A 25,674-nucleotide genomic window follows, 5' to 3' on the forward strand; every position below is an offset into this window, starting at 1 on the left:
ATTATTGTTGTTGTTGTTATTATTATTATTGTTACTATTATTGTTGTTTATAATTGTTGTTTATAATTTGTACAATTAACCTCTCCGTGGTTTGACTCTGATCTTGCCAGGTTATTTATTACTTCGACACTCCTACATTTGGAAGAAGACATCAATCTTTTGGTCCGTGGTTTGACTCTGATCTTGCTAGATTATTTATTACTTCGACACTCCTACACTTGGAAGAAGACATCAATTTTTTGGTCGTGTTATATACAATCATCATTGGATGATGAACAATCACTATAAAATTAATTAAAACTAAGATATGTAGATGAGTTATAAAAATAAAATAAAATAAAAAAAAGAGTTATAGGTTTCACTGTTACAATTAATATACACTCATACCCAACTGTATTATGGATTGAAAAAATGTAGTTGGTTGATCTTTTTTCTTCTTTTTTGGTCTGTGACACATACCATGGTGTTGAAGGGTGGCGAAGACCATGAAAGTAAGAGTTTTTTCGAGGCTGCTGAGAAAAACACTCTTCAGGATGGTTGAGTGAGATAAGTTGGTGGATTACATAGCCATTGTGCCCATGACAAGTTATTCAATTCTCTTCCCTATCAGTTTAACTCCCAATGACAGGATTAGAGGTTTACTGTAATAGTGTCAAATGTGCATAAGGTGCGTATTTTAGCAGACTATCCAAAATAGCGCCTAAGAGTGTTGACAACCATGCCACTAGTGGGTTCGTCAAAGAAAAATTGGTAGCATAAATTGTTGACGAACATGAGCTGGATGATGGACTGTCTAAGCTAAGCAGAAAAACTTTTTAAGGGGATGCCTAAGAGTGTTGACAACCATGCCACCAGTGGGTTCGTCAAAGATAAATTGGTAGCATAAATTGTTGATGAACATGAGCTGGATGATGGACTGTTTAAGCTAAGCAGAAAAACTTTTTAAGGGGATAGGTTGACGAGAATAGAGGATGCCACACAATTTAGTAGTACAGATATTGGTAGCCCGCACACAGATGCGAATTCAACAACGCAGACATTGGCAGCCTGCACGCGGATGCAAATTTGGCAGCACGCAATAGCTTGTGTAAGTCGTTGGTTCGACTTGGCACGATTTGAAACTTGGATGAAGGATTGTTTAAGACATACAAGAGACTTAACAGTTGACGCCATAAGAACTGGCAGTTGGGGCTGCTAGGTGGGGATGCAGAACGTGGGTTGGTGGTAATTATGGATATCCAAAATCATGGGATTATGAGGGCTAACTTGGGGTTGCTCTTAACCCACTAAGATCATGGGAGAAAACTTTCCACTACTTGGTAGATAATGGGGCCACTATGTTCATGGGTAAACATGGGTAAGATAGTGTCCTATTATTTTCTTAAAAGTATAAATGAGAGTTGTGTCTTGTAAATGCTTGTCTATAAATACTTATTGTAGCTCTTGGTTGAAGGGAGCATGCGTGGGGCATGAGCAACGTGCAAGGGCATGTAGAACATGAGATAAGCTTGGTGTAACATGCAATCTTTATGCATAATACATATACAAATTTATGTATAGTTCCCTTTATTTATGAGATCAATAAAGGTTAGGAAAGAGTTCCTGTAAAGCTTGTTTGTGCACTTTGATTAACTCACTTTACTTATGTATTTCGCTTGTCTTCTAACTTGGAAAAGTGGGGAAAACCTCTCTAGTGAGATAAACATTTAGTTACTAGGCAAACACGAATGAGTTTAGTAAGGGACTAGGCTATCATACGAGTTTATTCGTAGAGCGGAAATTTACCCCATGACATCTATCATGGTGCTTGTATGTGTTACATCCTTTCTACTTATATGTTCCGCTTGTCTCATAATAGGAGAGAGTGTGAGAACACAATTAGTTGCTTGACAAACATGAGTGAATCAACCTAAGGGAAGGATGAATCTAGTGGAACTAGATTGTCGCATAAGGGCTAGAATTTTCGATGAGAAATTAACCCCGTGATAATTGGTATCAAAGCGCGATTATATTCTTGGTAGGACAACGAGACTGTTATATGAACAAATTGAGGGACTGATTTGGGAAATCCATCATTGGGATAGTTTATGAAACTGATGGCTAAACTTTATATGCCTAAAGTTATGGAGACAATTTGAGAAAGATAGATGCATCTTTAGGGCTTGATGGGTTAAATTCCTGAAGATTAAGATCATTCATTTTATGACAAGTTAGAGCTTGTAATGAATATCACTAAAAAGACTGTTAGATAGTATGTTGAACTCACTGCAAAAATAGATCGCAAGTGACAAGCTGTCAAAGAAGAGTTGTCTGTCTTGAAAAAGACAATTATAAACACTGTTAAGAGTGTTGGAACCTCCAAGCCATATGCTTAAATGTGTTGCATTTTTTCTATTTATGTGTTCTGTTTGTCTCATAACATAGGAGAATATGGAGAAATTTTTTGGTGTTCTCTTTTTGATATTATAAAACCTCATAACATGTGATATAAAACAAATTATAAGTCTTAAAATCTTATCAATATAATATGGAAGATGAAATAAAAAAAAATCTTAGAAAATGAAAAAACTCAATTCTTCAAAGGCCAATTTTTTTTTCTAATTATATTATTCCAATCAATAATATAGTTAGGTATAAGTGTATAGTGATCATAATAGTAAAACCTATAGCCTTTTCATTTCATTTTATTTTTGTAATTCATTTACATATTATAATTTTAATTAATTTGATAGTGATTGTTTATTATAATGGATCATGTTATCAAATATATTGAGGTGTTTGTTTTTTAGGTTCAATTATGCTTTTAAAAAAATTAATTTTTTTCAAGTTAATTTTTTTGATGTTTTATAATAATTTTAATATACTAATCTTAAAAATATTATTTTTAATTTATTATTTTAATATATTTTTAAGTAAAAATTACTTTAAAAATAATTTTTATCACAATCTTAAATATTCATTTGAAACATTTTAAAAATATATTTATCTTAAAAAATATTAAATTAATATTTTTTAATGCTTTAAAGAGATTTTAAAATATTAGTATTAAAATTAAAAAAATATTTTAATTTATATACTTTTTTAAAATAACTTTTCACCTCAGTACAAAAAAGGCACGAAACTAAAGACAACCCTAACTAAACAGAGCCCACCCTTCCATTCTCTTCCCCAAGCAACCGCATCTCATCTCAAATAAAGAACATAAAAAAAGCACCGCCCGAGTTCCTATCCCACATCTATCAGCCAGCCGCAACCCAGCGATCTCGATAGCAGCAGCGGCGTCTTTACTCTGCAGAAATGGCAGAAGCGCCTCTACTTGGTTTGCCTTTTCTCTTTGAAGTTATCGTACTTTGTTTGATGAAATTGTTGGATTAGTTTCGAATTAAAACTTTTACGAGTTTGAGGTTTAAATCTGAAGGTTCTTTGCATGTAAAATTTAAGGGTATTCTTGAGATGTTAAATTTGAAGGTTCTTTCAATTTACTGTTAAATTGATTTTGATTTGTTGGTTTTGGTGATACGAAGTGAATTTAATTCGTTAAAATGGATGGATTTTCTCCTCGACTTGCTAAAGAACCCGTGTGGTCGTGTCTTCTAATTCAAGCGATCATTTGTTAAACGGGTACGGGGGGTATATGGGTGATCTCCGTTTTTAATATATATATACATATATAGTTTTCTTTTCTTTTAGCCTTGATGGTATATGGGTGATCTTCGTTTTTAATATATATATATAGTTTTCTTTTCTTTTAGCCTTGACATGATGCTTCCGGGCCAGGTTAGGGCAGAGTTGGGGATGTGTATCTATAAGTCAGGTTCGGCTTTGGGAAAGTGTAGATGTAGGGGGGTTACTCTACCTGTTGCCATCCCTAGTTACGTGCTTTGTTGGTGATGACTACAAATATAATTTTTTGATTGTTAGATATTTTGTTTCTGATTATGCTTTTCGAATGTTGAATTAGCGAGCAAAGTCGAGCTTTTACATCTTAGTTGGAAATGAGTTTTGAGAATTTTGTTGCTTACTTTGTTTAAACATGTTTTTCAATAATAGATATTGAGGAGGAGGTTCGCTCATTGCAGCTTGACTCAGCAGATTGTGGTAGTGTTTATTGTTTAAATGAAATATTTGTTTTGCCTTTCTTTTTTTTCTTCTTCTTCTTCTTTTAATATGTCAGATACAAATTGAATGCTTTAATTAAATCTTAGCATCAGAGATAAATGGGGTGATTAATCCTGAAGATGCAAGGCCAGAAGAAGTTGAGAAGGTGGATGAGATGGAGAAAGGTTGGTGGTATAGTGAAATTCGTGCTTGGAACTTTGTTTTTGTATTTTATTTTGTGAAACTAGTGTGTGTTAATGATTAGAACGGCCTTACATTGTTGTTCTGGGTATAATTCTGGTTAAATTTGAAATGGGGTTTCTCAGTAGTGCTTACTTTAACCTATCTGAATCCTGCAGACAGCTGACTATCAAATTGCATTTAATGGAAATTGAATCGAGGTGCTAAACAAAATTAAGGCCTTGACTATTTGTGGAATAAATTAGACTACGCCCTTTTTTGTATTTGAACTTGTCATTGTTTAGGTGCTAATCTAACATGCTCTGCATTTTGGTTCCAGATTTACTATTGAAAGTGGTAGATCATAGAGCACCATTGCCTGAAAGTCATTATTGAATACCTTGAAACACCTGCTGACTGAATAAATGAAAGGAAAAGTAAATGCATGTACCAATTTGGTTATTGACTTCTTGGCATGTTGGTCTCTTTGTTCTTTCCTTCTCACTAATTTGGTAGTTTGTTTTTCCAAGAATAAAGATTGTTTTACTTTTGCTTTGTAGTTTCATTGAGCACCATGCTCTTATTAGATAACTTGAAAAAGCCTGTGACAAAATAAAAAGAATGAAAAGAAAATAAACTTACCCATTCTGCTGCAATGACTGAATGACATGGTGCTTTTGTTTGTTTCTTTTCAGCCAATGTGGCTTCAATTTCATGATAACTATTATATTGAAATCATATCAAATTCTATACTCTATTTCTATGCATAGAAATAGAAATTTGAATTCTATTTTTTAACTCAATTTCATTCATTCAAAAAAATGTTGATGAGTCTAAATAGATAATAAAGATATATTTATAGATTTTCTCATGAATGAAGACCATTCCACTTTTGATTTTAGTCTTTCAAGAGAGATTGTAAAATGTAGTTTGTAATTTTCTACAGGACTCGTCAGTTATTGTTGGTTGGCCCATTGTTCTTTGTTTTTCTTCTTGTCTTCATCCCCTCCATGCATCTGCACACCAACTCATGTGCAAATGTACGCGTGCCTAATACAGCTGGCTAATGCAAATGTGAAATGTATGCATGTCCGTATATTTTAACAAAAGAACACTCTAATAGCATCATACACCTTCCTTACAAAACAATTGATATTTATGCATCTCTTGTTTCATTGTGATTAGGTGTTTGTTACTGATAATCTGATATTCTGCTAGCAGTCTCCCACTTTTCTGACTCATATATTAAGATCTGTTGATAAGTTTGATATCAAATCATCATTTACTTTGCTTTGTGTTTTCAGATTCAGATGATAAAGTCACTGTGAGCTCTCAGGAAGTGCAAGCTGAGTTGCCCAAAGGTATGTTGTGATTATCCTTCTATTTTTTTGGTATTCTGACATTTATGAATGCATTGAGATTTCTGACTTATTACCATCATATCTTGTTAGTTATGCTTTAGTGTTACCATTTGTTTTGCTTACCTTTTGTTTTGTAGTGAAAGATAAAGAAGTACCTGCACCAGAAGATGTGGAAGCAGCGGTTGAGATGGAACAGTACAATAAGAAGCGACACTTAAATGTTGTTTTTATAGGCCATGTTGGTAGGTCAATTTGCTTCACAATTTTTCCAAAGTAAACACTGGCCTTGTGATTGCTAAATTGTTTGGTCCTTTAATAATGTACCCAATAACAGTTACTACACAACTGCTTTAGGCTCTGAGAAGTTTTTGTTAGTGTAATCTAATTGGTGCATTGTTTTATCGTTGTTTGTGTCATAACTATTTTCATGCTGCAAGTAGCTGCTCCGTGAGGGCTGATGGCTGTTCTAATCATTTCCAAGTACTTCCATGTCATGTATATGCCATTTTGGTTTGGTGATGCCTTGCAGCATTTGTAGCTGGATGCAGGCTGTGATCTGGCAGGATTTATTGGGGATTGATAATCAAATCTTTTCCATGTAGCATTTTGATCTAGGCAGGGTTAAGCACATGAGCTTTAACAAATTGCTGCATCATTTGATTGATAATGTATTCTCAATCTTTTAATTTTGGAATAGTGTTCTGAATCTAGTTTGATCAGTTTTGGGCCTCTTAATGTAAATTAGCTATCTATCCTTCCATTGTTGTACTAGTTCACGTGCTGTGTCTGGCTGCAGATGCTGGCAAGTCCACCACCGGGGGCCAGATACTCTTTCTTAGTGGCCAGGTGGATGATCGCACAATCCAGAAATATGAGAAAGAAGCTAAGGACAAAAGTAGAGAAAGCTGGTGGGTCTTCCTTTTTTGTTTATAATTTGGATTTATCTCATTGGCATTTTTTATTACCCTTCTTTGCAAGAATGAGCACATTGTCCTTCTACTTTTGCTATACCTTTATAACTGATCTGCAGCATCTTATTTTGATTTTTCTTACATTGTAACTTCTATTATTTGTAGATTAGGAGGTTGGCTGTTGTTATTGCTTATGATATCTGTAATGTTGAAATTTCTTGTACTTCATTTTTGGCAGCAGGATTGGACAAATCATTTTATTTGGAAAAGCTTGTTACAATTGTTTATTATGTGAATTTAGTTTACTCTTTTGTTGATAGTAATGGGTAGTGATGTGAATTCAGTTTTGGCAGCAGGATTGGAAAATGCATTTTATTTGGAAAAGCTTATTACAATTGTTTATTACTTGAATTTAGTTTACTCTTTTGCTGATACTAATGGGTGGTGATGTGAATTTAGTTTTAATCTAACTTAAATTTTACTCTGCAACATGCTTCTCTTATATAGAACTTACATGATTTGTAGAAATCTTACCTCTTTAGAAATTTCAATCTGTTAGAGTTCGTGCCCATAATTTGATGTTGGGTTCTCAGATGGATCCAACAGTGAGGGTTAATTTGCAAGTGAATCAAGGGGTGGAGTTGGTATCTACTTAAAGTCTCTCGAGATAACAAGTCACATAACATTATGAGAATTGCTTTCTCCCACAAAAGAACCTATCTAATGAGATTGCATAATTTATTTATGAAGAGAAACATTTCTTGTTCTTTTGAGATTGCAATTCCAGAACATGTTGGTGTATCCAAATTATATGTATACTTATTATTTTTTAGTGATCCAGTATTATTTCTGTGCTATCAAATGATCCCTCATAATAGCTTTTCAAACTGCTGCTGTTTTTCCCAAGTTTTGAATGGAGTGTTCCTTAAATTGTTTGTCTTGGGTGTGTGTGCCATCATTGTAAGTGGCTCTGCATTGTGTGGCATTTGATTCATTAAAATAATTGATTCTTCTGTTGATTTACTTGTACCTTTTGAAGACTATGGTTATTTTCCATTTGCTAGGTATATGGCTTATATTATGGACACTAATGAGGAGGAGAGGGTTAAGGTACGTTTCTGTGGGGCCTGATGATTTTTTGTTGTTGATTCTGTTTCAGTTTCCATTTTGATTCATAAGCAAATCTGATTTAATTCCTACTGGTAGCCTTTACTTTTATAATGTTGATTTTAGGGCAAAACTGTTGAAGTTGGAAGAGCACACTTTGAAACAGAGACAACAAGATTCACAATTTTAGATGCACCGGTGAGAGATTACATCTTAAAAATCTTGTTTTCACTTTCTTCACTCCAGCTGATTATATTATTATTGGCATTATAAATGAGGCTGGCTTTGCATGGCGTTCTTCTCCCATGTAGTGGTGATCTGAAAAATATGTTCTCAGTGCATTATTTGGCCAGCAAGGAAATTTGGTCAAATTAAGTATTGAGGGGGATAACTAGACCAAATGAGAGAGAGAATAAAAAATGACATGTTGAAATGATAAAACAATGATCTAGCATTTTAACTTCTCATGGAAGATTTTACTCCATGACCTAGTTGCAGAATGAAAGTTGGGCTGAGTGTGTGTTGTTTGTGATGCTCCTGCCTTTTTTTGTCTTGTCTTTCTTTCTGCATCTCACTCACTTCCATCCCTCCCCCATTTGTATACATATTCAACGTGCCTTGCAACATGTGCCCCTCATACCGATTGAAGTGATGCAATCACTGTAAATAATAACTTCCTGACAGTATTATGCAATACTAAGCACAAATAACTTGAAAATTGTCCTTTCATATGTCGAACTTCATCACTTAATCAGGTATGCCTTCTACTCAAGCATTATAGTGGGAAACAAATGAGTAAGGCCTTCACAAGCAACTTCACTACCATCCTGTGTGAAAATGATGTATGTTCTATGTTGTAAGCAAACTGTTTCACCAATTAACAAAGGAAAAGCCTGATTGTGCCTGGATTTGATCACCAGGTTTGACCACAGTTATCAGAGCAGATGACTGAGTGGGAAAATACAGTGATCATCCTTCACTCCTTAAGAACTGGCAATAAGATCTGCAGATGATGACAGATAGTCCTGAATGCTTGTCATGATGGCTTTTGCCTTTCTCAAGTTATTTCATATGCAAGTATTTATTGGAAATACATGAATTCTGACTGCATTTCTGTTTCACGGGCTTTTATATTTAAATTGAAGCCTTGTTTGATTTGTGGATTAATGCTTGAGATCATCAAATGTGTCAAGGGTATTTCCTAAATTAAGTTGCACCAATCAACTTGGAACGGCTTGATTCAAGCAAGAACTCTAGCATCATATGATAATGTAAAAAGAGAAACTTGGAACGGCTAGATTCAAGCAAGAACTCTAGCATCATATGATAATGTAAAAAGAGAAGATATTAGAAGACACAATTGTTATTCAACCAAATTAAAATATGCGTAAAATGAGTGTGCATTTGGTTCCAACCAAAATTAGTACTAAATTCATGAATGTCAGTTGGTTTGGATTTTTTTCTTGAAACAGAATAGGCCAAAAATTGAAAACAACAGAGCTAATTATTTTTTGAATTATCCAAGTTATGGGGGTAAAAGATATGGAGGTTGAGAGAAGCTCAATAGGATGTAGGTGCTTCAGATCATTCTTTGGGACAAAAACCAGGTCCAAATCCTGTTTCATTAGTGGATTTGTTGATTCTTTTTCTTTAAGCCATGTATCATAGTACCGTTTCTATGCCTCTGTATGTTTTTCTATTGACCTAGCTATATATAGAAAGAGAAGTGCAATGGTTAGAGCAGTATCTTGTTAATCTGTTATTAGCATGTGGAGAAGCTTGTCCATTCAGAAACGGATTGAGCATCTTGTCTTTGGTTTTTCCTTTACCTGTTATTAGTAAAATCTTTTCCTGCACAATCTTTTGTTTGACTGCCATTACATGGAAGTCCTTTTGTCGAAATTGAAAGAGAAGTTTTCATTGGTGCTTTTGAATCTCTTGCAATGGCAACCATGTCTCCCAATTCCATTCACTTAAGCTTATTCTTGGAATTACCTCAAATGGAGTGAATCAAAATTCAACATTTTAGCTGTTCTAATGGTTAACAATAGATTCTTAAATTGTTGTAATAGCTCTCGTGCAGCAACGTGTTCTCTATTGAACACTTATAATTCTCAGAGGTATTAGTCTGTTGAGAACATCGCATAAAAGTTTGGATGTGAAAACGGTTGGTTTTGTCGGCTTGATTGAGTTGATAGGTGAATTTATTAAAACATGAAACAGTTTGGGAAGGAATTAGAATGAATAGAGAAAGCTGGAAAAAAACACTTTTTTTTTAATTGCTTTTATAGTAACCTCTACAAAAACCAGTAGTTTTGCTATTAAAATTCCTAATGGTTGTCTGAACCACACACTTTGTATCTGAAAGTATGACCTGCTTTTGTTCTTCTGGGTGCTGCATATGAGAATTTTAGGATGAAATGTTCATGCAATATAAAAGAAGCCCTTCCATGTCTTCTAGGTTGTCTGTGCTGATTTAAAATTTAAATTTTGGTTTTCATTTTTCACTTTTGCTGTTCTTGAATCTTCAGGGTCACAAGAGCTATGTTCCAAATATGATTAGCGGAGCATCTCAGGCTGATATTGGCGTGCTAGTAAGTTTGCACCAAACTGTTCTCCACATCTATTTTCTCAATGTCCTATTGCTTTGAGAATTTTGACAGGACCCTTTCTCATGATCAGGTTATTTCTGCTCGGAAAGGAGAATTTGAAACTGGCTATGAGAGAGGAGGGCAGACCCGTGAGCATGTTCAACTTGCAAAGACCTTGGGTGTTTCGAAGCTGCTTGTTGTTGTAAATAAAATGGATGACCCAACCGTGAACTGGTCAAAAGAAAGGTGCTTCTCCTTGTTTGACAGTGTGTGTGTGTAACGTGGAGGTGCATTTACTTTTGTGTCCTTTGTTGGCATAATATGCTAGTGTGGAAGCACCTGCAGGCTTCTTATTCTTCTTCTGGGTCTGTTCTGCGGTAGTTTCTTTCTCCTGATGTTTTGATTTGTTTTCATAATGTCTCCCAGGTATGATGAGATTGAATCAAAGATGATACCGTTTCTTAAGTCTTCTGGCTACAATGTGAAGAAAGGTATTGGAGGATCCTTTTTTATGGTCTCAAGCTGTTGAACTATTGCCTTCTCTAAATGTGCATGCTTTATTCGAAGCTTTTCTTTTTCATCTTAGCTGTTAAACAGTCTGAGATGTTGTGGACACCTTAGATTACTTGTTTAGTAATTAAAGAGGCCTCTCAATAATATACAGTGGAGAATGAACTATGTTTGTAAAATTCTGTGCAATGCTTTGATGGAGTTTCCGTGGGTGTCATCCCTGTCAGAGTTTTATACTCTCAACTCTCCAGTGGGATGAAATTGCATGTCACTGCTGGAGTTAGAAGAGTGCATCATTTACTTCTTATTAAGTGTTGTTTATTCATAGGGAAATTAGGTAATTGGTTTGCCATATGCATGGCCATACTTTCATCTTCTCTTGTTGGCTGGTTGATTCACATATATTTCCCTGTAACTAAATTGGGGTGGATGCGAGTGAATTGGAATTGAAATTCTCCCTCTCCATTTCTGCCTACTGTCCTTGATGATTCTCACTGGATCATTAGTTGGTAGGAGTTATTCCATTTCCTCTCGTATTGCAATTTCATCCTTCTCAATGCCATGCTTATAGCACTTGATCTATGAATTCTTCTGGATTATTTGGATCATGTTTACTGTCCGAGGTATGTGTCAATAGTGTAGGTGCTTTATATTGGTGAAATTTGCAAACTTAAGGGTTTGTTTGGGTAAGGTTGGCTTTTGTTTTTTGAAGCTTTTGGGGCTTTCACTCCAAGAACCAATAGAAAAGGTTTTGTGAACTCTTAAAAGTCGCTTTTAAAAGATTTGGAAACTGAAAGTGAAAGCGTGTAGGCTTTTGAGTCTTGTTTAATATAAAACATATACGACACATATTATCAAACACTTGTACAGCTATAATCAGAGAACTGCAATGGCTACAACTAACAGCCCCAACCCAAAAAGAAGTCATAACTCTACCATTGGAGCCTAAGTCTTATTTTAGGTATGGCTGGTTATAAAAAAATTATCTCTGGTGCAGTCATTGCTACTCTTTAAATATCTTGCATGTTTGGCATCATTTTAGCTATTTGAACATTAAGGATATAATGCTTTCATCTCAATCTGGCCCGATTGCTTAATCATGATGTTTTTGTGCTATTTGCAAGTTAATCAAGTCATTTTAGGCCCGATTGCTTAATCATGATGTTTTTGTCTCTAATATTAGTAAATGACTTGATTAACTTGGGAATTGCCTTTTTGTTACAGATGTCCAATTCCTACCAATATCTGGTCTAGTGGGCACCAACATGAAAACAAGATTGGATAAGGCTGTATGTCCATGGTGGAATGGCCCATGCCTTTTTGAAGCTCTTGATTCTATTGAAGCTCCTCCACGAGATCCAAATGGTCCTTTGAGGTAAAGTTGTTCCTCGCCTTCCCCAAGCACCTTTTTTTATCCCTCCCTACCCATCGTTGTATCTACTCTCCCTGCTTGCTGATCTTTTTATCTTATATTCTTCCTGTTTTAGTATGCTATTTTTCTACATGATCAAATTGAACGTATATTGTTGGTGCCAACACTTTTTATTCCCTTGAAAGAGTTGAAATGTTATGATGAGAGAATGCTTCTTGTGAAGTTTGAGCATAGTGGTATTGGCTGCTATACTAATGATATTTTACTAGGAACATTGAATGATTCCACTCTCTATTGTGGTGAAAGAGATGTCTTATGTTTGAATTTAGCTTGTGTACTAGATTGGTGGCTGGGCTAAGTCAAATTTTTCCTAGCTATGCTCAAGTGATGAAAGTGTTTTTAAAGGAGCAAGAAATATTTAGAATCCAGGTCATTCATTGTTTAGTAAATTTGGTTAATTTAATAACATTATTAAAAAAAAAAGACCGACGACAATAAAAAAAAAAAGAACAATAAAAAAATAAATGCTTGCCAATATTATGAAAAGATATCCGTTAAATATTCTTAAAAGTTCTTAATGATCTCATTTGATAAACAAAGCAAAAAGTGAATTAGAATGGAATAACCTTTAAAAATGGAAAATAAAAAAAATCTGAAGCTCAATTATCAGTTGAAGGATGAATTGAAGAGGAAAAAAAAAAAGGACTCAAATTAGCATGATAAATTTGAGACCCATGTCATTGATTTAAATGGGTTCAATAAGTTAAATTAATTTAACAACATAATTGTAAAAAAAGGTGATATTAAAAAAATAACAATAAAAAAATATGACAATGACTAATGAATAAAATTGAAGGCTTGCCGCTATTATAAAAAGTACCTTCTAAATTTTTTTAAAAGGTCTCGATGATCTCAATTGACAATAAAGCAAAACATGAATGAGAATAAGATAATTTCATGAAGAGAATAAAATCAGAAGCTTAGTTACCAAATGATAAAGGATAAATTGAAAAAAAAAATCAATTTAAAAAAGAATAAAAAATTTGACTCGAGTTAGCATGCTTGCGACTTGGTTGTGAGGTCAAAAATAACCCTGTACAAAAGAAATTGAGTAAAATAATAGAGGTTAACTCTTAAGCAAACTAAAGGAAAGGTGAAACAGATAAAAAAAATCGATTAAAAAAACATTGAAAAAAAAAACTTGAGTCAATCTGGATTAACTTAACTAATCCCCGACTCAGGATATGAAAACATGATTACTCCATTGAAAAGATGGAAGTGAAAATAAAAATCAATTTAAAAAAAAAAAGAACAAAAAAAATGACCGAAGTTGAATCAAGCTAATCTTCGAAACTTATGATATGGGTCATGAGACCGGGTTGCTCCATAGAAGACAAACTTGAAAAAGTCACGTAGCAAAATTCCTAATCTAAAATTAATAAACAAAACAAATAACAATCAAAAGAATAAGGACTAAATCTAGTAGAGAAATTAAATGAAATAAAATAATAAGTAACAAAATTGAAAATAAATTAAATCAAGATAAGGATTAAAAAATAAAAAAATAACAATCAAAAGAACTAGGACTAAATATGATAATGAGAAAATTGGAGGAAGAAATTGAAAATAAATTCCAATTTCATTAATTATTTCAAATAAAAAAGTAGCAATAAAAAAACCAAGGACCAAATCTGAATGAAAAATAAATTGAAGGGTTGTTATGAAAAATTACAAGGACAAGTGTGCAAATTGAGGGGGAGAGAAAAGAAGAGAGAAAAGACCACTGATATCAAACCAGAGGTCATCTTTCAGCATGATTATGTCCTAGAAAACCAAAATGAAAATACAAAAACCCCCTTGGATGCTAAATTTTTTTGAGAAGACTATTCTGACCCAAGCATTTTAGTAAGGATCAATGAGTTATGTGGAAAAGACAATTTTACCTTCCTAGAAAGTCTGTTGGCTTTTGTCAAGAATAGAGAAAACATAAAAACACTGTTTCAATTCATAGTGTTTTGTTTCTTGTTCTATCATGGATTCCTGAGCTCTTTTAGATTTTTGGATAGATTGGATTGAAGATATCATATAATTTTTAAATTTGCAGGATGCCTATTATTGACAAATTCAAGGACATGGGAACTGTTGTTATGGGCAAAGCAGAGTCTGGTAGTGTGATGGAAGGTGATACTTTGATGGTCATGCCAAACAAGGTCTATACTCTGATCTGTCTTTATCTCCTTGCTCTCTATTTCTTGTTTAGGCTGTGTGATATATCACTTTGTGTACACATCTGCAGACTCAGGTGAAAGTTCTTGCTGTGTTTTGCGATGAAAATAAGGTAAGACGTGCAGGACCAGGAGAAAATTTGAGGGTTAGATTATCTGGAATTGATGATGAGGATATATTGTCGGGTTTTGTTCTTTCAAGTGTTGGTAAGTTTCTTAAGTTTGCTTGTTGAAGTTGCAAATAAAGGTCTATTAGTCTTTGATGTTCTGAAAAGAGCTATTTTTTTTCTTCAACAAGTTGATATTCAAGTATGTGGTTGTGTGAGCATTGTTATATTTTTCCGACTCCATTCTTGTTGATCAGACTTTTTATTGTTACTTCTTTATGCAGCAAGGCCAATCTTTGCAGTTACAGAGTTTGATGCCCAGTTGCAAATCCTTGAGTTACTGGATAACGTATGCCTACAAGTGTTAATTTTGTTTTTTTTTTCACTCATTCCCTTTATTTTCTAGTCTTGCCAATAGCTTGTTATGCCTATGATTTTTATAGATCTGCCTTGATGTATACTGTATCATCTAAACCAGAACTTTGTTGTTGATTTTGTAGGCAATTTTTACAGCTGGCTATAAGGCTGTCTTGCACATACATTCTGTTGTTGAGGAGTGTGAGATTGTTCAGCTGCTGCAGCACATTGATCCAAAGACCAGGAAACCTATGAAAAAGAAAGTCCTCTTTGTGAAGAATGGCGCAATTGTTCTCTGCCGTATTCAGGTATTAGGATATGGCTTACATACCATTTTTCTCTAGAAATTTGTGTCCATTTATGAGCTCTTGAATGTTTATTGTGCATGCTGGTACATTTAAACATAGTTCACTTGTTAGTAAATTTCAAATTGAGTCAAAATTAATGTCAGAAAACCTTATTGATATTTATTTAGATCTTCCCTTGCTATTATGCCTGTTAGGTAAACAATTTGATATGCGTTGAGAAATTCTCAGATTTTCCACAACTCGGCAGGTTTACTCTTCGTACTGAGGGTAAGTTTCCGAACACAAGATTTAACTGATGCCTAATTTGTTAATTTGTTGAGATCACATCTCAAGTGTCATTTTGTTTTTCAGGGAAAACAGTTGCAGTGGGAAAAGTCACAGAACTTCCTTCTGGTTCTAATTTTTGAACAATTTTGCATTAAAGGTGAGTGTGTTGCTTTCTAAATCCTTGCATTTTTCCTTATCCAAATTAAACTGCAATTCAGCTTTGCACTTACTGGACAGTCTTGTATTGGAACAATTAAAGTTTTGTTTTGGTATTTTGGTTTAAGACGTGATATTTGCCTGTGTTTTACATGTATAATTTTTATGTTTCTTGTTCTGATTTGGTTGCCTTACATTTCTTTGGCATGTCTGCTGCATTTATTAACTGGTCTTATTGTGTACTTATCTCTGAATATTTATTTTGGTTTCAGAATATTATATACATCTATGGTTTTTTTCTTCTCCATAGAGGTTATTTTTATTGAATTGTTCTCAAAACAGCTTGTATAAAATCATGTCTTGATCTAACTGTGATGTTATTATTCATCTGATGCCACTCCTGATTCCAAGGAAAATACGGCTTTCTTGTGTTTCAGGTCATGAAATTGATTGATACCAATAATTAGGCTGTTGTATACATCTCCTTGACGCAACTTGAATTATTTTGACAGGCAATCAGAGTCAAATGGACCACTTTTTGTGTGTTTTGGCAGCCCACCTATAAATCATTACATGTGTCGATTCATATATATGGGGGAAGGCGCTTCTTATGCAGTTTTTGGAGGTTGGGTAATGGGCACTGGTTCTTGTTCTTTATCCCCTGTTACAGAGTAGTGATGTTTTAGATGTTTTAATCACAGAATGTACCTGATTCACCAATTGCATGATTATTGATCAATGTCATAAGTTTGTCAGGCATGGGATTTTTCTTGATTCCCATATAGCGTGATATGCTGCTATGAAGTGAATTAAATGTTTTCAACATGTGTGCCATATTTGTGACATTATCCCCTCGGTTGAATTATCTATGTCTCCTGTTTTGATGCCACCTAGTTATGTATACTTGTTTCCATAACTAGGATATACACATTACATAGTTTAATGGTCTATTGCGTTTTTTTCCCCTTTTTTCCCTCCCAGTGTAACTTGTTTATTTCGGGGAGAGTAAATGTCAACCTTTGCCAATAGCTTTTATAGCTCATTGACAATGATTGACGCCAGGAAATTTCTTTAATATTCTTGGTATAATAATGTTTATTGCATTATTCTATTAATGGTTTAAGTTTTTAGGTTTTGAAGGGGTTAATAAAAGTCCACTGTAGTTTAGTAAATCGACAATTTGCATCGAGAACTTTTAAATGAAGATTCTAAAGGCCCGAGTTGAAATTTCATGATCATTGGTAATTGAAAAGACCTTGAAATAAGGGATGGAAGTTAATGTCTAGGATTGTATATATTTACTTTGTTGAATTAAGTTTTTGTTTTTTATTTTATTTTCTATTTATATCAAGAATTTTAATTTATTTAGTATTTTACTATATAACCATCATAATTTTATTAGTTGAGCTCTAATTATGAATTTTTTTTCTGTAAGCATTCTAGGTCTCGAACTAGTATAAAGAGTTAATGTCTAGTTTATTTTTGAAAGATATAAATTATTATTCAGATTTTTTTATTATTAAATATCAGAGATTTTTTCTAAATGATTGTAGAGCTTAGAGCTTGAGAACAGACGAGGATGGCGAGCTTGGGAGTAGAGAATGGATTGCTGGGAGCAAACTTAGAAACATATAATGGGTTGTTTGGATTATTGTAGAGCATGCATAGTGGAGAGAAATGTGCTTGAAGACCTATCTTGTGGTAGACCTTCTAGATCTGGTCAGAACACTTATCCATGCGAGAGTGAGTTTGGTGAAACAAAAATATCAAATTTATTTATATGAAGATAATGCTATAAAAAAGGATGCTGAACAATATCAGTATTTTGATAAAAACCAGCTTCTTCACAACACGCACTGCCGGTTTTAGGAAGATCATAGATTGTCAGCCCTAATAATATGTGCACAAATTTTGAAGTAAACCACCCGATTGATTGTAATCCCTACCTTTTTAATGGATTATCACTAGGAGGACATGTCAAGACCATATGGTGGCCTGGAGAAGTATTAATTTAGCCCTTCTCTTTTTCTAATCTGGTCATAGCTAGAATATAACTGCATTTTGATCTCCTGCTTTCAATTATATTTCAAAAGTATATGAGATTTAAAAAAAAAAAAGAAATGGGTGTCAATAACATGTAGAGAAAAGAGTAAAAATGAATGAAAAACGTTATTCAACTCCTTTCTTCAACATTTTATTTCGCAGTCTAGTGCTTTTTAAATAATTTTCATGTTAAAATATATATTAATGTTTTTTTAAAATTATTTTAAAGATTAATACTTTAAAATAATTTAAAAATACTAAAAATATATTAATTTAAACTATATAAAAAATAAAATAAAAAATTAAATATTTTTAAAATACAAAAACAAAGATAGTGTACATATCTTGCCACCTTCTCTGCCGAAGTTAGCCACTGGCCTCCCCACCATAGCCTTATAAAAAAGGATGCTGAACAATTTCAGTATTTTGATGAAATCAAGCTTCTTCGCAACACGCACTTGCCGGTTTTAGGTTGTCAGCCCTAATAATATGTGCACAAATTTTGAAGTAAACCACCCACTTGATTGTAATCCCTACCTTTCTATTTAATGGATTATCACTAGGAGGACATGTCAAGGCCATATGTTGGCCTGGAGAAGTATTAATTTAGCCCTTCCCTTTTTCTAATCTGGTCATAGCTAGAATATAACTGCATTTTGATCTCCAGCTTTCAATTATATTTCAAAAAAAAATAATGAGATTTAAAAAGAAAAGAAATGGGTGTCAATAACATATAGAGAAAAAAGAGTAAAAATGAATGAAAAACGTTATTCAACTCCTTTCTTCCGCATTTTATTTGTAGGGTGTTACTTTTTAAATAACTTTTCAAATAACTTAATTTTTGTATCAAAATATATATTAATATTTTAAAAAAATTATTTTAAAAATTAGTATATTAAAATAATTTAAAAACATTAAAATGTATTAATTTGAATTATATAGAAAATAAAAAAATTTAAATATTTTAAAATACAAAAATAAACAGAATATTGCGTACATGTCTTCCCATTTCTCTGCCGCAGTTAGCCACTGGCCTCCCCACCATAGCCTCCATAAAGAATCGATCCAACTGCCCTCTTTCTTTCTAGCCGAAGCAACCCAAATCGGTTCCCTCCATCACGGTGAACCACCAACCCATTTCCAAGTTGAACTAGCAGTCCCTTCACTGACACCTTACCCCGGGGAGACCAGCATCATTGACCCAAACCACAATCAAGCTGACGACCCAAAGTGAGATGTCAACCAAAACTTCCCATGCTTGAAACTTTCATTTCGGGTAGTTGCTAGTGACACTGCTAGCATGTGAGTGATGAGGAGGAGAAAGAGAACCACTTTATCTAACCAATCACGCGCCATCCCTTTCACCGGAGTGTGTATTAGCACGCCACTAGTAACATAAGCGTGTGAGCTACATGCGCTAACACCGCCACACCCAACCCCTTTGAAGGAAGGTTGATTTCAAAACCCTAAATGAATTTTTGAACAATACTTAACGTGTTACTGGATATATTGATTTCAAAACCGTCTCTAAAGGTTCATTTTCCATGTTCATGTGAAGGTGATTTTTTTTGTTTTCGGGATACTTTTCAAAGGAACAAAAATATATGCAATTAACTAGCAATCTTTAGCACTAATACACAAGACAGGACGGTAGAAATCTCACCTTCTCAAGCGAAGATTGAATCAGTTGAATATCTGGTTCTAATTTCCAAACAAGTAACGGGCATTATATTGTTTTTTCTTGTCCATCTTCAGGAAAAGGTGGGAATTAAGGATCGAACTCTCAAATATCCTGAGGAGATCAGGGGCCAGACCACATAATCTGATGACATTTCTCCTGTATCTTTCTATCCAAACCTGAAAAGATGTTTGAGAAATGATTAAGGGAAAAACTCCAAGAACCACGTCCATGTTCATTGAACAGAAAGTATATAAGGTGGTTAATTGGTTAATTGGAACTAGATAAACTGAAATGTAGTTATGGTTTAAGCTAAGCCCATGAATGATGCAACAATTACGTACCTTTTGCGTTGGGAACCTGGAGCAATTTACGCAAGGCATTCCTTGCACAAGCATAAATTCCTGCTCCAAAGGTTCAGTTTCTATAAACCTTAGCAATAAAATTTGTAATTGCTGAAAAAGCTCAGCACTGTGGTTGCAACATGCAGGGTTTTCAGGCTGGCAAGAGATTTTTTGAATCAGTTAGGTGTACTGGCAATGGAGGTTGAGCAAAATTGAGCAACATATGCAGTTTCAATATCTTCATATGGGTCATTCTGTACCTGCTGCAGATGCTCTGTTTCAGGTTCTTCTAGCTTTTCAGAGAAAGGCAGCGGAAGGGTGATGTCAGATTCTTGGAAGTAGGCCTTGGAGGAGTTGTGGGAGCGTAGCAGCTTGCAAAACAACAGAACATTTATTTCTGATGAAAACTAGGAAATTGTTTCACTGTACAGGAATAACTCTGTCAAGTATCAGAAACTATTTTAAAAGGTTGGAAACGAGCAGCACTGAAAAAGGAAAACAAAAGCAAGCAGAGACAGCAAAATCCTTCAAGTCAGGAGTTTATCGGACAGCCATGCTTTCAAAACCTTAATAGGAAACGAAAAAAGAAAAGGAAATGCATGAGAAAGGACTTGAGCAGCAATGGTATGGTAGTGTTACATATAGGCAAACTCTAAATACAATTGGAACACAACAGCACTAAGATATCCAAAAATAAATGTGGCAATTCTAGTAATCTCAGTAATGTTTCGGGTAGTCTAATTCTGAATCAGACGACGACCCAAACATATGCCAAGGAATGTGACACTCACATGGAAAGATAAACTAAACGAGCATGGCTGCATGGCAAGCATAAGGGAAAAAACACAGAATAATTATGTCCCGAGTCTCCAAGGGAATGCAGCAAGCTAGATTTCATACCACCAAAGCATGCTAATTAAAAATCAATTGCAATAAAAAAAAACATAAATCAATCAGAAAGAACTGGATCAAAGCGTAGTGACATTTACCAGAGTCATTAAGCAACTGCACACTCATCCAATCAAATAACATCCGCTCAGAGTAATGGTCATACAGAGCATCAAAGCCACCCCACCATTGCCTTCCTCCATTCGTTTGAGTTCGTCTCACCTTGCCCCTCCTCTTCCTCCTCCTCTTCAGCACATGACTCTTCTTCAGGAATCAGCACCATAAAACAGTTCCTTCTCAGTTCTTTCAACCTCCTCTTTACCTCATTGGTTATAAAATCATCATCATTGTCATCGTCCTCAGCTCCAGCTCCAGCTACAGGATCAGTGCTGGCTGATGTGTTAGTTACATTGTCACCACCTCCACCATTCTAATTTCTTGACTCCTCTGGCTGTGACCACAGGCTTATCTTCTAAATCCTTTTCTGGGTCTGGTTTGTGGGTTTTCCTGAGCCCTTTCACTTTAAAGAAATCCATCCGCCACCAACCACTAATCTCTTCTTTCTTCAAAATCGCATATAAAAAAGAAAGAAGCTTGGAATATATAAAACTGTTATGATTCCAGGGCCTTTTTTTTGTTTTTTTGTTTCTTCTATTATCTCAAATCTTAGAAGGTACCAAAGTTATATCCTCAGGTAAAATTGGTCCAAGCAGAATCTGATACGAGAGATTACCTAAGATCTCACCAAACTTCCTAGAATCTAAACTGCTTACTTCAAAAACCAGCGATCAAATAAACTAGGGACCCTAATAGCTGAATCAGCTCCAAACTCCGCGCCCCTCAACCAAAATAACCACTTTGAAGAGAAGTAACACTAACCTGGAAATTCTAACAACTGAAGGCAACAAAAGTACACTTTTTTAATCCAACAACCCAACTATCACCAAATTTCTAGCAATAAACCATTATCTGTAAACACGTTCGCTTGACATATAACAAAGTTGAAAGTATTCAAGTTTGGATCTTTATGAAGCTTAAAATAGTACATTTTGTAAGCCATAAAAACAAATTAGCATTAACTGGGAGAGAAAAACCCAAAAGCCCTCTTCAAAATTATTGCTTTACGGAGTATGTCAACAAAGCAAGACCCCAACAACACGGCAATAAAGACACCAGCTTTAGAGCAGAAGTAGTAGTATTTTTACCATTTCACAGCTTAAAAATCATAAAAAATTAGCAGCATTATACTCATCAGCAACACCCAAAAACAATACCAAAGAAGGATCTGAAACTGGAAAGAAAAACACCAAAAGCCACATCTTTGAGTGATGGTTACATAAAAAGGAAGAAAATGAAGACATTTAGAGACAATGTAGAACCCTAAGCAACTCAGAATATAAAACAAAGATTAGTGTCTGTTCGCATAATAAAATCCTAAACAATCTAGTACTTGCGATCAGAGAGAAGGTGGGAGGAGAGTGAAGTGTTTCGAAATATGAAAAAGTTTAATGATAATATATGTGAGCCATAAATGGCTTCTTCTTCTTCTTTTTCTTCTTCTTAAAAAAAAACTATGACGGAAAACATGAAAAAAGGAAAGAAATCGTTTCATTTTATGAAAGCAAAACAGTGATGCTATGGAGTAGGATTCCTTTACGCTGTTTTCTACACATTGTAATAATCCACATGACTGAAACAGTCATGGAAATCAGTGAAAAGCTTTTCGAACACCTTCCATTGCACTTTAATGGGTGTTGTATATGGGTATACAAGAAAGATCTAAAGAAAAATTGAACCATCTTTTAGTTTGGTGAGAAAGAGGATAGGTTCTAAGAGCAGCTTGCCACAAGCATTTTCCACGAAACACATTAGCCCATTGCCTTTTAACACAAGATATTTGAGCCCTCTCTGATACAGAACTCTGTCGAAAATCTCTATGAGCAGATGATCAGGAATTTTACAACTGGAGTATATATATACTGTAGTTTTATCTTCAACATCATTTGTCATTAGAAGTCTGCAAACAATGACCCAGATGTTGAGTTTAATACAAGAATTAAATGATAAGTGACTTTGTGCCAAGAAATTCTTCATATGAAGAAAGGCTCATGTAATTTCCACTACTTGTTTGAAAGATGAGGAAAATATCACTATCCAAATCGAACTTCATAAAAAAATATTTAAGGATCGACATCATAATGCTGGAAAGATCAATGGATTCCGTTATCCAACACCTCTACTTTCTAAAGCACTCCAAAGTGCATTGAAAACAGAAAGGAACCATAGACTTCATTCTAAACTCCAGTTCAGTTTATGCAAATCATTAATGCTGACAGTTACTTTTTTTTCCCAGAAATGTCCTGACGACAAATACAAAAATACTACTTGAATCGTGACATTGAACAACACTTTTGATTCAAGTGATCACTACACAGTGATGCCATATCAAATTCAACTTTGCAACTAAAAGGAAAAAAATGCAATTCTAATCATTTTGGTCATCAAGGCACAATTCTTACCAAGTATTGGGACAAATCAAGGAAAATTTTACCATCAATAGCAACATCTATGACCCATAGTTATCCGACAGATAAAAGAAATGAAGATAAAAATTAAAGATTAACACTTATATTTCTATTGAATAAATTGAACAAGAGCCAACATAAACTAGACAACATTTGATAGAAAAAAGGTAGAGAATATTGCTTACCAGCTCTTTCTTTTCTTTTCTTTTTCTTCGAGAAAAATAATGTTCATTTACCATTTTACATTTAAAATTACCATAACTATCCTACACATTGATGATTTATGGCATTTTCAGGCCACTCTACAGTGTCAAAGATCCCAGGAGGCCAAGACCATCGTGAAAAAATTTACATTGATGATCTCCTATTTTATTTTCCAGAAAACTTAGCGAAGTGCTCAACATATTCACTAAAAATGAAGATCGGATGCTCTTTCATGAAAACATACCATACATATTCAAACATGAAAACACATATTACCCAACTCTACAAAAAGAACAAAAGATCCTAAAACCAAAATAAGAAACACAAAATAATCTAAACTCACCAGAGCTGTTTGCGTATTTATTTGTTTCTCATTTGCAGAATTAGGGTAGCATCCACTAATGCCAAACTACATTAACGATGGGAACAATTCTTGTAAACTAATGAACATAGTACATAACACAGCAGAAAAATATTGACAGAGGGAAAGAAATCTGATATTTTATTGCAGAAAATAAAGATTACAGGGAAAATAAAACAAGTAAGATTACACCACTAGAAAAGAATCACTCTGATTTTAGAATTACACCAAAAATAAAACTTTAATTACAATCCAATCTACCAGACATAATATTGAAATACACATCACAGTTATTACTAATTACTAGATAACTATCAATTAAGATAATAACAATGACAAGTAACTTTTGTTTTGCCACTTGAAAATATGAGATGATTTTTAATTATTTTATTTATTTAAAATTAATATATTTTTAAATTATTTTGATGTGTTAATAATAAAAATAATTTTTTAAAAATAAAAAAATATTATTAATATATATTTTAATATAAAAAATACCCAGGTCAGCAACCCATCGACTCTCTATTTCCATGTGGCAAGATCCGACCGGTTACAGATAAAAGACAGCCTCCTCGTTCTACCAAAAAATCTATCGAGTGCCTCGGCCTTCATGTCTTATTTTACGCGTTTAGTTTCTTTATCTCCCGCTTCGTCTTCTCCTTCCTCCCTCTCACTCTCTGTTTCATTTTCAGTTCTCTGCCAATCTAATCTCTGTAAGTCCCATTCTATCTTTCACCAAAGCCTTTTCTTATTCTTCCCTTTGATTTGCTAAAGCAAAATCCTTTTCCATTTTTTTTTCCTCTGTGAAAAATGGTGAAGGATCATCCACTTTATTAGTGATATAGAGTGATTCATGTTTTTCTATCTGTAAATCCAATTTTCAAGAAATAAACACAGTTTTTTCGGGTTCTTGTAATCATAACTTGGACTAAAAAACTGCTGAGATCTCTCTCTTCAATTTTTAGTCGGGTCTCACCTGAGTTACACCGGGTTACTCAGGTTTCGGGTTGACCCAACCGGTTGTCTAAATTTGATCAGGCAAATTGCAAGCCCGAGCTAACCCACCAGGCTACAACTACCCAAAAAGAGAAATTAAATTGAGCTTAAACATTCAATTGAGAAAATTAACATGAACCCAGAACTAAGATCTAAAAAGACCATGAAAAAACTGAAACCAACAGTTCATCAAACTTTAGATTATCAAGAACAAAAAAGAAAAACCCCAAGTTGGTTGATGAAAACGCTTCCCCGATGAGCCTCTTACTTTCCTTTTTTGATCAAGAAGAAGTACTTCAATCTGCCAAAATTAAAACGGGTGAGGAGAGAGGAGAAAACGCAAGATTCAAAACGATGCTGGAGCGAAGCAAGAAAGATCACCAGAATCTCTGATTGCACCTTTTCAAAACTATTTATAAGCAACCTGCAAATTCGACAATAATATAAATAAGGTTATTACGGTCATTTCATTCGAAATTTTTTTTTTATATATATATATAATGTCATTTTTAAAAGAATAAAGTTAAAGTAAAAAATAAACCTTACAATGGGACAATGAGGGTAATTTTTCCTAATAATTATTAATACGTAACTTCTCATTGTTTGTCACTAAAAGAAATGATAATAAAAATACAAAAAATGAAAATTTATTTGATACACGTTGTATTTATATATTATTTGGGCTCATTTTATATATAATTAATTTAAAGAGGTCGAAGATTAATTAATCATTATTTTTAAAGCAAGGATTAGATGAGGTTAGCAAAACTAGATTCTTTTTAGATTTTGGTAGTCTCTCACCTTAAAAACTGATAAGTATATATAATAGTTTAGGTAAATTCAACACAAAAAATATATTTTTTTTTTTATCATAGCAAGTAAATAAGATGCAATTTATTTTAGGTAAAATGTTTTAGAATAATTTTTATTTTTATTTTTTTATATGACTAATTCCTTATTTAGAACATCTAAAACAATAATTAGGGTTATAATTACCATAAACTAGGTAATGATTTATTTTTTTAAACTCTACTTCTTTTTTTATACTTGGTTCATCGAGATGTTTTATGTATATATTTTTTAAT

General features: G+C 33.8%; 2 protein-coding genes across 5 annotated transcripts; one reads left to right on the top strand and one right to left on the bottom strand.

The window, feature by feature from the left end:
* Positions 1-3,121: 3,121 nt before the first annotated feature.
* Positions 3,122-17,328, top strand: LOC105107416 (eukaryotic peptide chain release factor GTP-binding subunit ERF3A-like). 4 transcript variants are annotated; one of them, XR_838875.1, is made up of 20 exons: positions 3,122-3,319; positions 4,051-4,098; positions 4,206-4,283; positions 5,583-5,639; positions 5,777-5,881; positions 6,436-6,547; positions 7,615-7,660; positions 7,784-7,855; positions 10,189-10,251; positions 10,340-10,494; positions 10,675-10,739; positions 11,983-12,133; positions 14,235-14,340; positions 14,427-14,562; positions 14,747-14,811; positions 14,963-15,127; positions 15,322-15,394; positions 15,479-15,551; positions 16,063-16,175; positions 17,104-17,328. XR_838875.1 is itself a non-coding variant. In XM_011001332.1 (19 exons), exons 1-18 carry the CDS (start codon positions 3,298-3,300, stop codon positions 15,532-15,534), a joined length of 1,575 nt encoding a protein of 524 aa, XP_010999634.1. In that variant the 5' UTR covers positions 3,122-3,297; the 3' UTR covers positions 15,535-15,551; positions 16,063-16,505. The 4 variants fall into 4 exon arrangements, 3 of the variants coding, with proteins under 3 accessions (XP_010999634.1, XP_010999635.1, XP_010999636.1); XM_011001332.1 differs by lacking the exon at positions 17,104-17,328 and having other exon boundaries at positions 16,063-16,505; XM_011001333.1 differs by lacking the exon at positions 17,104-17,328 and having other exon boundaries at positions 4,212-4,283; positions 16,063-16,505.
* A 1,875-nt stretch (positions 17,329-19,203) lies between these two features.
* LOC105107436 (uncharacterized) lies at positions 19,204-20,786 on the bottom strand. Its single transcript, XM_011001361.1, has 4 exons — positions 20,726-20,786; positions 19,876-20,012; positions 19,616-19,771; positions 19,204-19,450 (listed from the first exon to the last, which is right to left on the bottom strand). Exons 1-4 carry the CDS (start codon positions 20,784-20,786, stop codon positions 19,295-19,297), a joined length of 510 nt encoding a protein of 169 aa, XP_010999663.1. The 3' UTR covers positions 19,204-19,294.
* Between the last annotated feature and the right edge of the window lie 4,888 nt (positions 20,787-25,674).

Source organism: Populus euphratica, unplaced genomic scaffold, assembly GCF_000495115.2.
Source record: "Populus euphratica unplaced genomic scaffold, PopEup_1.0 scaffold160.1, whole genome shotgun sequence".
Lineage (NCBI taxonomy): Eukaryota > Viridiplantae > Streptophyta > Magnoliopsida > Malpighiales > Salicaceae > Populus > Populus euphratica.

Coding starts and splice junctions, on each gene's coding strand:
- LOC105107416 (XM_011001332.1), top strand. CDS start 3,298: ATGGCAGAAGCGCCTCTACTTG. Junction 3,320..4,050: donor GGCAGAAGCGCCTCTACTTG/GTTTGCCTTTTC, acceptor TTTCAATAATAG/ATATTGAGGAGGAGGTTCGC. Junction 5,882..6,435: donor TGTTTTTATAGGCCATGTTG/GTAGGTCAATTT, acceptor GTCTGGCTGCAG/ATGCTGGCAAGTCCACCACC.
- LOC105107436 (XM_011001361.1), bottom strand. CDS start 20,786: ATGGTGCTGATTCCTGAAGAAGAGTCATGTGCTGAAGAGGAGGAGGAA. Junction 19,772..19,875: donor AAACAGAGCATCTGCAGCAG/GTACAGAATGAC, acceptor ATCTCTTGCCAG/CCTGAAAACCCTGCATGTTG. Junction 19,451..19,615: donor CCAGGTTCCCAACGCAAAAG/GTACGTAATTGT, acceptor ACATCTTTTCAG/GTTTGGATAGAAAGATACAG.